Source organism: Camelina sativa, chromosome 9 (genome assembly GCF_030686135.1).
Source record: "Camelina sativa cultivar CO46 ecotype springtype chromosome 9, ASM3068613v1".
NCBI classification, from domain to species: domain Eukaryota; kingdom Viridiplantae; phylum Streptophyta; class Magnoliopsida; order Brassicales; family Brassicaceae; genus Camelina; species Camelina sativa.
This window is the reverse complement of record NC_141888.1, coordinates 21,884,320-21,895,915: the sequence shown is the minus strand read 5'-3', so window position 1 is coordinate 21,895,915 and position 11,596 is coordinate 21,884,320. Positions and strand designations below refer to the sequence as shown.

Genomic DNA, 11,596 nt, shown 5'->3' with positions numbered 1-11,596 from the left:
AATTCTTAGTTAAATTAACTTGATTTTATGTCAAATATTTAATATTAGTAGTGTTGATAAATAATTAAATGAGAATTTAACCCGTGTTAATACAAATTTAATAATATTTTATTAATCTCAACATGTCTTCTTTATAACTCATCTATTATATAACCACATTATATAGTATTTTAAACTTTTTTAATTTTACATATTCGTAATAATTAATTTTTTTATTAAGTTTATATATGTTAATTTTAATATTTAAATAAATGTCAATCGAAGGTTTTATTACGTTAAGAATCAAAGCTCACAGGGTTTTGGAAAACAAAATGGGAATCAAATTATTGTTTTCTTTGAGGGAGGTATTGAACTTAGGGGGTGTATTCAACTTCATATTTTAAGTGATTTGTGTAAAAGTTACAAATCCTATGTTATTCAATCATGGATTTTAAAAACTCTCCTGAAATCCACTGTTATTGAACTGATGATTTAAAAATCTACTTTAAAATCCACTGTTATTCAAAACAGTTTGTGGATTTGGATTTTAATAAGTTTTAGGGATTCTGGAGGATTTGAGAAGATTTGTTTAGTTAAAAATACAGAAATCCAAATCTCATGGTTTTAGGTGGGATTTGAAAGAATTTTCCTATAAATCATATCAACTTCCCTAAAATCTACAGAAATTCCAAATCTACTAAATCCCATCAAATCCTCCAAAATCATTGTTTCAATACACCCCCTTATATTTTAGATGACTTTAGGGTATTCTTCAAATCACTTGTTATTCAATTGATGATTTTTTAAAATCTTTTAAAATCTGATGTTATTCAACTTGATATTTATGTAAAATCACTTAAAATAATTTACAATCTCTTGTTATTCAATCAATGATTTATAAAACTTACTTGAAATCTATTGTTAAACTTACTTGAAATCTATTGTTATTCAATATATCATAACTTTTTTAAAAAGTGTTATTTGAATGATTCTAAGAGATTTGTTTTGTTTTTTAGTTGAAAAGTATGACTAATAAAATCATACATTTTGAAGTAGAATTTTGAAAGATTTATAGAAAAAAAAAACGCTGTCTAATAAGAAACATAAACTGCAACTTCTTTCCTTTTTCTTTGGTATCTTCCATCGATTGTGATGTTTGATCAGCATGCTCCATTGCTTTTGTCTTTTGAAAGCTTGTCTAGATGTGAGGAGAAAACTTGGAGTTGGTAAGACACATAAGATATTGCAGATAATGAGGAAACTGGAGTTGATAGGGAAACTGTTGAGATTTCTACGGAGAATGAGCAGTTGAGCACAATTCTGTGATTCCACATAAACTCCGTCAAAGAGGAAACACCAACTTCAACAGTTTTTGTGTACAAACTGAATAATGTTTGTGTACAGTTTTTGTGTACAAACTGATACAAACCGAAATTGTCTAGAGAGGAGGAATCAGAGATAAGCTTTTCCAGGATAGCGAGGGAAAGGAAAACATCTCTGATGTTATCAATTCCTGTAGCGAACTGAATCATACTTCGAAGCCAAGTCCAAAATTCACAATGACTCACTGTTCCATAACGACGCAACTCAATGTACCACTCATACAGCTCAATTGGTAGACCCATCTCCTCGTTCCTGTTACATAAGACCATAGATTCCTTCATAAAACGATCATAAAAGAGCCAAAATATTGAATGTGTTTCATTTTCACATAGCTCTGTTTGGTTAACAACCATTTCTTGCAAGTGGTTTGAAGGTGAGGAATTGTTTTTTTTATTAGAGGGATTATCACAAACCTTTCATGCTCTGAGGCCAAGTCGATTCCCCACTCCACTTTGTTATCAAATACCTTTCCTTCAGCTCAAGTACCTCTATTGCTTTAGCGGATACTTAGTCGGATCCACTGTTCCACATCAATCGCACTCTCCACGCTAAGCTAAATGCTCTGCTTCACACCTTTACATTCGGGAGAAATCTTCAAAACTCCATCAACAGTAACACAAGGTTCATCTCCGTCAAGGTGAGTATTTAAAAAAACTGATTACTAATTTACTTAGAGAAACATGTTCATAATTAGTAGATACAAGGTTCATCTCTGTGCAGCTTTTTAGCTTAATTACTCTGTTTTTGTTTTTGTTTTTGTTCTGGTCTAGATAGACATTTCTTCACAAATAAGATTAATAAAAATCTATAGCAAAATATTTAAAATCACACAAAGTTTACTAATAAAATCTCATAGAATCTGATAGAATCACATTTCATTCTCTAAAACAAAAATAAAAATAAATCTAAAACACAATCAAATCTCCTAAACATCTCCTAAATCTTACAAAATTCTAAAATATTAAAATCTTACAAAATACTTTAAAAAAACAAGTTGAATATCCCCCTCTTTATTTGTGAAGGATTCATATATAGAATATCTTCAAAACACAACAGAATGTGTGGTTAAATATATGATAGTTTCTATTTTCATATTGATTGCTGTTATTTATTTAGTAAGAATGAAATGTAAAATATTTAGGAAACAAAATCTGTAGTAATGTTAGTTTTAGAAATTGTTTAGGGGTTAATGTTGTAAATAACTTTTAAATAAACAAAACTAAAAGAGTATAATACAAAATGTACTTCAAAAATGTTAATATAGATATCGTGTGTGTTTTATATATATAGAGGTTGGACGTATAGAAACCGACCTTTATTTCCTTTAGCAATTAGGAGACAGATTTTAATTTATTTCCTTTTTCTTTGTCTCCTAAATCCAGATGAAAACCCTATAAAATTGCTAAATCAAAACATGTTTAATTTGACTGTTTCAATGTTTTGCAGCAGAAAGCATTTAAATTGTTTAAATTGTTTTACCCTTATGTACAGATGACTTATAGTCTATCTTGAACTACGTTACGTACAACACATCTCTCCATTGTATCGGCGCAAGAAGAGATGTTGAGAAATCGAAACAACAACGTGACATGTGCATCAGCACGTAAAAGTATGTAAATTCAAGGAGTTTGGTTGGGGTCATATTGAATTTTTTTTTATGGTTGTATTATATATTTTCCACACATAAAAATTGTAAATACAAAATATTTTCAGATAATACAAAATATTTACTATCCCAATCCCTAACCCTAAGCCCCTAAAAAATAGTGAAAAAAATTACAGATCATTACATGAAAAGGCTCATAAGGCTCCATGAAATTGACATATGCTTCAATCGTGTGAGGATCAGATCGACACATCAATATCATGGAATTCCTTTCCTATGATGATTGAAGCCAAAATAAAAATTAAAAAATGTCTCCATATTTAGGGTTTGTCCGAGTATTTGAGATTACCAAAATGTCGATAGTGATATAATATAATAAAGCATTCTTATTTCGTTACACATAGTTTTTTCGCAATTTTGTTATATATATATCTTTATAATCATAATGTATATGGAAAACAGCATAACCGGTTAATTCTGGAAGTTAACAGCTAGCTAGCTAGGTAAAAGACGATCTGCATACATGTTATACAATTGTGGATGTTGCTATATAAATTCATCTACAATCTTTAAGGAAAAAAAGTATACGGATTTTTATGTTTAGCCCAAACATAACTAATAGACAATACTTACTAAAAATTTATATTTATTCTTCTTAACATACATTGAAATTGGGAAAAAAATTACAAGTTATAATGAAATCGAAGAAAAAAAAAAGAGAGAGAAAACAAACAGATTCATCTTCATTGGTATTGGCTTCATCAACGATCTAAAGATATCGCCTCCTCATTACAGAAAAATCGACATTATAGATCATCGTAGTTTAGGACATCATCATAGTTTAGGACATCATCTTCAACTGTGTCGAAGTAGGGTGGAAGGCATGAATCATCATCATCATCAAAGCTTGAGATTAGTCTTGTTGCTTCTTGTCATGAACATCCAAGGTATCACTCGTGTGATCATGAAGAATACGTGCCGCACAAGACAAGGCAGAGCAATTGATCAAGAGCAAGAGTATGATGAAGCTGATTATTGTAGAACCTTTTGCCATCGATGGAAAATATAAAAAAAAAAGATAGTGTCAGGGAATGGTTAGGGTTTGGACGTACGTATAGTAAGATTTGGAAAGAGAAAACAAAGAGGTTAGGCTAGGTCTTCTGCGTAGAAGAAGATCTCGAGAGAATGAATGGTTTTGTGATATGAAATATTGTGTGTGCATGTGTTTTTATATACAGGTTGGACGTGTAGAAAGAAACCGACCTTATTCCCTTTAGGAATTGATAGACGACCGACTTTAATTATTATTATTACTAGTATTCTACCCCGTACGAAAAAAAGATTGTTAAAGTATTTTTTCTTACTTGAAAACATAAACAAACAATAACCGAAAAAGAACTATACAAAATAATAAAATGTTAATACATAACCAAAAAAGTAAACTAATCTAATTAAATAATAGAATGCCATACTTACATATAGTTGACATTAATGATGCATTCTTGTGTTTTGCTTTCCTTCGTGACTGATTTCTAGATGCAATTTTTTTATGACGCATTTCCTAGGTAAAGTGTTATAGTTTTCTTGTCGTCTAATCACAGCCATACAGACAATTTTAAATCTTGCATCAATTAATAACTGCTAATCATTTGTCAGCTATAAAATGTTTCTTCAAACATACAAAAGCTATATGCAACCAAAAAAAGAGATTTTAAATGTTAACATGGGAGATAGAAGGAAAAAAACCTTAATATATTTCATTATGACTCATTTTGTCTCTCGACTTCAAGATAGATAAAGCCTAAATTTTTTTTTTTTTTTTTTTTTTTTTTTTTTTAGCCTAAATTTTTCTAGTCCAAAGAAAAAAATTTACACATTAGCAAGACTTGTTAAATAGAGGTCATAATAGAAGAAGTAGAATATAATGACATTTAGAAAACTGAGAAATAGAAAAATAAAGAAACGTTTCATGCCTACATTAGATTTTCAGATTTGTACTTGAGGATAAATTTTGTATGTGTGTGGTTTTTATTTGTTTTTGTGTGTGTGGATCAATTGACATGCAACACACAAATATAAATGACAGAACAGCTTGAGGTAGTTATCAAAAATCCCTACAACACCCGTTTTAGAATAGTAAAAGTATACAACATCTTTTGTTTTGGGATAGTAAAAGTATCTATGATGCATGTCATCAAGATTCAATATATTAATGTTACGTCTTTACAGTATCTTATTATATAAAACTTGATGTCAAAGTTACTCATTAACAAGATCGTGACACATATCTCAAATATATTAAGTAGATATTGACATATGTCAAATTTTTTTTTTTAATAAACAAAGTAAGACAGCTAATTATATTTACAGAAATTTACATATTTATATTTTAAAATTTTTATTTTTCTAAATCAAAAAGTAAAACTAAAAAATCAATATATTTTCTATTGTAATATAATTATATTATACGTGTGTTCTCAAAAAAATTTGTCATGTGTAAGCAAAAACTAAATTTATTAAGCATGTATATTAATCAATAAATAATGAATAACAAAGTTTAAAAAATAACATAAGTTATTTAATATAATTTTAGTCGGAAATAAATTGTATTTATCGTTGTGATATAAATTTTTTATTGTAAGTAAGTACATCAAAATTACTTATTAACAAAATCATGACATGTGTCAAATATATTGATTAGATGTTGACACATGTCAATTTTTTTTTTAATCAACGTAGTAGGACAGCTAAATTTTTTTTTTCTAAATCAAAAAAGAAAACTAACAAAATTAATATATTTTCCATTGTATGCTAATTATATTATAAATGTGTTCTCAATGAAATTTGACATGTGTAAGCTAAGCAAAAAACTTAGAGGGTGGTATTGAAGGAGAGAATGTGAAAGAATTTATTAGAAAAGAATTAAGGGAAATTACCTAGAATATTACATAAAAGTAGGTTTATTACTAGACTAACACGTTGAGATTTTCGACTTACTCAAATAACACATAAAAGTTTGCAAATTACTTCTATACATGAGTTGTGTGTTTTTATTACCTTTTATGCCATTTATAATTAAATTTGGTTGAAAAAAAAACTTGAGATTTTATGCTTTTGATCTTGAGATCTGAAACACAACAAACTTAAATGATCGATTCGTGTTTTTTTGGATTCTCTTAAATTTGGGTGGGCAAAAAACATCATATTGATTCCTTCTAATTTGATTCACTTTCTCTCTCGAAAACAAAGTTTTAGATCTAGTTTTATTTTGTCTGAGTTATCGGAGAAGATAATTATCGGTGAGTTCGAGAATCGGTGAGTTCACCGGAGAAGAAATTATCGGTGAGTTCGATAATCGTAACTAGCGGTAGATTGAAAAGCACCGCTGGTACAGTTGCGTTGAGAAGATTCTTGACGATTCTGATTTTGTTTAAGGACTTGTATTTACCAAGCTCTTCTGGGATTGGACCGAAGAAGAAGTTGTTAGAGAGTATCAACATCTCTAGCTTCTCGCCTCTGCATAAATCCATGGGGGATAAGTCCGGTGAGGTGGTTGTAAGAGACATCAAGCTTTTTCAGATTCCCGTTCCGGCCAAGATTCGTCTCTGTTCTTGAACTGCTCAAGTCTTCTGCTATTGACCGTACGTTATCTCTCTCTTCAAATCCCAAATTTGGAGCTTTTTCTTTTCTTTGGCTGCCAATTTCTAAATTTTGATGGGATTTGATAAGCTATTCAACATGTTGCCGCTTGGATTCGAATAGTTTACTCGTATACTTTGATGTAAAAGCAATCATCTTTACGATATATTGATCTCCTAGCTGATCTCCTTAATTACTCTTGATTTTGATTTTTTTGGAGGAGATTAAATTGTATACTTCTTTGAAGCTAAAAAGTGTCAGTTTTTACTGAACTCCGATTGTTTTCATGGTTTTCAGGATACACAAAGGAAAGAAGTAGTATTGTGGTGATTGGGCTTAGTATTCACACAGCTCCTGTTGAGATGCGTGAGAAGCTTGCTATTCCTGAAGCTGAATGGACACGAGCTATCGCTGAGTTATGCGGTTTGAATCATATCGAAGAAGCTGCTGTTCTCAGTACTTGCAACCGCATGGAGATTTATGTCTTGGCTCTCTCTCAGCAGCGTGGTGTCAAAGAAGTTACTGAGTGGATGTCTAAGGTCTTTGCCTTTTATTACAATGCTTAAATCTCACTCGGTCATTAAGAATGCACTTTTCATTATCTGTGACAACAACCCCCATCTGATGATTTCTCTGTCATATGTTCTCATCACTATATTACAATCTCAATAGCAAATGCTGACGTTTGTTATGTTTTTTGCAAGACGAGTGGGATCCCAGTTTCGGAGATCTGTCAGCACCGTTTTCTATTGTATAACAAGGACGTCATACAACATATATTCGAAGTCTCAGCTGGTTTGGACTCTCTTGTACTAGGAGAAGGTCTGATACTTGCACAGGTTAACCAAGTTGTTAAAATAGGTTTGCTCTTGCACAAATGGAATACCAATTACCACGATTAACTAGAATGTGGACTCACCTTGATAAACGTATCTTGCGTACTCAAGTAAGTAAAATATATACTTCTGCAGTTCTAAGTCTCTTTAGCTCTGCTCCTTGTGTCATTTGTCAAAAATGGTGTGTGGCATGGTTTGTGATGAGTTGATTTTCTTAGGTTCTGTCTTTGTTTAGGTTTTTCTGTATTGGTCCATTAAGATAAAAGTGTATTTCTCTGAAATTTCAGATGGAGACGGTCATGTTTCCGGTAACGATGCTACTAAGTTCTTCGCGATGTCAAAGCTTTCTCGCCAGGAACTTGAAACAGGTATATTATTACTCATTCAATTAGTTTTCTTAAGATTTCATGAATCGATAACACTTGTGAGAATATGAATTGGATTCGAAGCGACAGGGATTTCTGGGTTTGGTGGAGTTCATCATTGCGATGAAGGTATGATGATTGTGTGAGATTTATATATCTTACTGAGTCAATTTGAAGTCTAAATTTCTTAATTATTTGACTATTTTGTTGCTCTCAGCTCGTCTCACTGGCACAGGAAGGACATGAAATTACTTCAGATCTTCTCAAAGGCTCAAGTAAGTGGCCAGTTACATCTTGAAAATTTCTGAGTAAAGAGGTTCTGATGGTTGAATACAGTATAGTCTTATTAGATATTGCAATTAGGTTGGATTTTAATCAGAAATTGACTAATCTGAATCTTTTTTTTTTTTTTTTGGTTCTAGTTGACATGAAGAGTGTGGATTTTTCAGTGTTGGAAGGACTGGAAAACATTGTATCTGTGAGACTCCTTGTTTTTAAGATCTTTTCAGGATTTGCTTTTCCTAATCTAAGAATTTGTCTTAACTGTTTTACTTACAAAAGCAGAAAGCGTCAAAAACAAATGTGGATATTGAAGACAATGGTTAATTAGCATTCTATGTTTTGTTTCATTCATTATGATATTTTTTTATTTTGTAAAAAATGTTGATTTTCTGGCTAAACTTGCAGTAGTTACTCAGCCACAAGTCACGGCAAAAGCTCACAAGGCCATTCTAGAGCTTTGGAGGCCAAAGCCCACCGAATTAACTATCTTCCTTACGAAAGGGGTCGACTCGACTTCTATTAAGGTTCCTCCCACAGCATATCCTTTGACTGGAAGTAGTGATCCTTGCTATATAGAAGCTTACCATTTAGCAGATACAAATGATGGAAGGGTCACTTTGCACTTAAAGGTTGGTATATATTCTAGTGTGTCATCCTGCATTTTTACTTGATTATAGTTTAGTTAGTAGAGTTTAGCGTTTCAACATATTCTTATGCTTTATGTTACCTTTCAGATAATTAATTTGACGGAACTTGAACTCAATTGTGTGGATATACGGGTTGGATTGTCTGGTGCCCTATACTTCATGGATGGTTCTCCTCAAGCAGTGTGGCAGCTGCGTAATCTTGTCTCACAGGTTGGATTTTAGTATTCATTGATTATATATTTCCATCTCATTACAGTTCTCTAATATCTAAGGTTTTGCCAGTTTTAAAACAATTTCTGTTCTTACAAATCAATCGGTTTAGCTGTCTTATCAACCACTATGTGCTTTACTCTTGTAGGATCCTGTACAATGCAGTGTCACCATTGTGTGTCCCAATTTGAAAGATGTGGTTTCTGGGCTCAAGTCCATTACTATCCATTCTGTGGTGCTAGAGGAGATTATGACGGTGACTACCTAGAGGAGGATCCACAGATTATGAAGCAGAAGAGAGGTTCAAAAGCAGAACTCGGAGAGCCTGTGATCTTAAGATGTCAGCCTTACAAGATTCCACTGACTGAGCTTCTTCTCCCGCACAAAATCTCACCGGTCGAGTTCTTTCGTTTGTGGCCTAGCTTGCCAGCTGTTGCAGAGTAAACTGGCACATATATGTATGAAGGAAGCGGGCTTCATGGCAACAGCTGCACAACAATATGGTGCTTCACCATTTTTAAGCGGACTCAAATCATTGTCATGCCATTTCACAGAGTCTGTTCCCACATCATACGCACAGTTGCTGGCTTTCAGGTGATTCATTAGTTTCAGCATGGTCTTATTATCCTTCATGTCCCTTAACTGGATTGATGGTCTAATTTACGCTAACGTGATGTCACTACAACTTTGTTACGCTGCAAAAACGTGGCATGGAGGTTTTGGGGGCATGATGATCTTCGGGGCTAGTGAAGTGAGCAGAAACATGGATCTGGGTGACGAGACAACCAACATGATGTGCAAGTTCGTGGTTAGAGCCTCAAAAGCATCAATCACAAAGCAAATAGAGTCGGATCTCCAGGGATGGTGTGATGATCTAACTGACGGGGGCGTAAGTACATGCCGGAGGACGAAGTGAAGGCAACCGCGGCCGAGAAGCTGAAGATCTCCATGGAGAGGATAACTTTGTTGATGGCTGCTCAGCCGAAGAAGACTCCGAAGACAGAGGAGGAATCAGAAAACGAAGAAGAAGAAGAAGAAGAAGAAGAAGATGATGATGAAGACGAACAAGAGAAAAAGGAGAAAGAGGAGGGGAAGGACAAAGAAGAGAAGAAGAAAAAAGAGAAGGAAAAAGGAACACTGTCTAAGCTGACAGCAGAAGAAACAGAGCACATGGCACTTCAGGCTGCAGTGCTCCAAGAGTGGCACATCTTGTGTAAAGATAGAAAATATACAAAAGTTAACTGAGAGAGATTACTGTTAAGAGATGATGAAGAAGAGGATTGGTGTGTGAGTGTGTATTTATAGGTGCGGCAACGTTTTGTTGTGTGTCCGTCCGTTAATTTGAATAATTGGGATAATGATGTGACGTTTTTTTGACTTGTTAATGATACTATATATGGATTTCGTGATTTTTGCTTTTCAGTTTATATATGTATCTGAAAATGACACAAATCAAAGAATAGTTTATTGTTGTGTCTTCTTACACTCGTTTGGTATCGTTCAGTCTTTGTCCCGACCCGTCCACAGATTATTATTAGTCTGTAACGATCATCTTCTTGCTTTTTCTTTTTGGGAGAGTTACTATAATATTACTAGAAAAAAAAAAAGAGTTGTAACAGGATAAAGGAACTGACATTTGTTTGGTTGTAATTAATAGAATTTTAGGGTGAATGTGAGGTTTTATTTACAATTAGATCACTTAGGTACAACTAAGAAAATTTCATTATAACTTGAACTACTTGGTGCAACTGTACTAGAGCTATCAAATAAGTTTAAATATGGATCATGTGAAAACGAAAAAAAAAAAGATTTTTGGCAGCGGATATTCATTTATAATCATCAAACGTTTGGTAAAATGAACCAAAGACAACAGGCTATTAGTAAAAAATTATTTTGATATACACATAATTATACATAGTTGTCAGTTGTACTCTCATATTCATAGTTGAACTTTTGCATTTTTTCGTATTTCCAGTTGGACTATGATATAAATTATTAATTAGCAGTTGACCACAAGATTTATTACTATTAATCAGCATATACAAGGTTTTCATAACACAATGTTCATAAAAGGTTGGGTTTCACCTCTTTTGCTTCTTTTGAGGTGATCACTTACTAAGTCTTCCTTATACTATAAAGAGTGTTTTATGTGAAAACGATAGTATATATTAGAAAGTGATAAATTCTTGTATTGTTGATTAAACATGGTTATTTAATAGTTCAATATGTAAAGAAATTCTTATAACCTTAATTATCATTTTCATATTTTAAATATAAATGCAAATCTAAATATATATTTAGTTGTACCTAGTTGAACTGAGTATTATATATTTATGTTATCTAAATATAACCCTCTATAATTAAAATATAATTTTGTGTGGTTATTATTCATTACCTCTCGAAAATATAATAAATAAATAAACAATTACGAATTACATAGGTTGTTCTAGTAACATCTCTTACTTTTTCTAGTAACATCTCTTACTTGTTCCATTTCCGGTGAACAACAACGACAATATTAGCTAGGGTTGCAGAAGAAGATATGTTGAAGATGACTACAAAATTACAATAATATCGTTCATTAAAACGGATTTATGGACACTAAGCAAAAGAACGTTATGTACGTATACTAATCTCAAGAACATTATG

General features: G+C 32.3%; 1 protein-coding gene and 1 pseudogene across 23 annotated transcripts; both read left to right on the top strand.

The window, feature by feature from the left end:
* The first annotated feature begins 6,005 nt into the window (after positions 1-6,005).
* On the top strand, positions 6,006-10,356 carry LOC147938479 (uncharacterized). Of its 22 annotated transcripts, XR_015565369.1 has the most exons (13): positions 6,069-6,310; positions 6,404-6,609; positions 6,905-7,146; positions 7,312-7,553; positions 7,731-7,811; positions 7,893-7,937; positions 8,026-8,083; positions 8,231-8,286; positions 8,373-8,409; positions 8,496-8,719; positions 8,825-8,947; positions 9,096-9,541; positions 9,664-10,356. XR_015565369.1 is itself a non-coding variant. In XM_087464058.1 (12 exons), the coding sequence occupies exons 4-12, from the start codon at positions 7,485-7,487 to the stop codon at positions 9,213-9,215; spliced, it is 807 nt and encodes a 268-aa protein (XP_087320184.1). In that variant the 5' UTR covers positions 6,031-6,310; positions 6,404-6,609; positions 6,905-7,146; positions 7,312-7,484; the 3' UTR covers positions 9,216-10,356. The 22 variants fall into 22 exon arrangements, 3 of the variants coding, with proteins under 3 accessions (XP_087320184.1, XP_087320183.1, XP_087320182.1); XR_015565387.1 differs by lacking the exon at positions 8,373-8,409 and having other exon boundaries at positions 6,031-6,310; positions 7,899-7,937; XM_087464058.1 differs by having other exon boundaries at positions 6,031-6,310; positions 7,899-7,937; positions 9,096-10,356.
* On the top strand, positions 9,561-10,356 carry LOC147938480 (protein TPLATE pseudogene; annotated as a pseudogene). Its single transcript, XR_015565389.1, has one exon. The product of XR_015565389.1 is annotated as a protein TPLATE pseudogene (transcript).
* Positions 10,357-11,596: the final 1,240 nt, after the last annotated feature.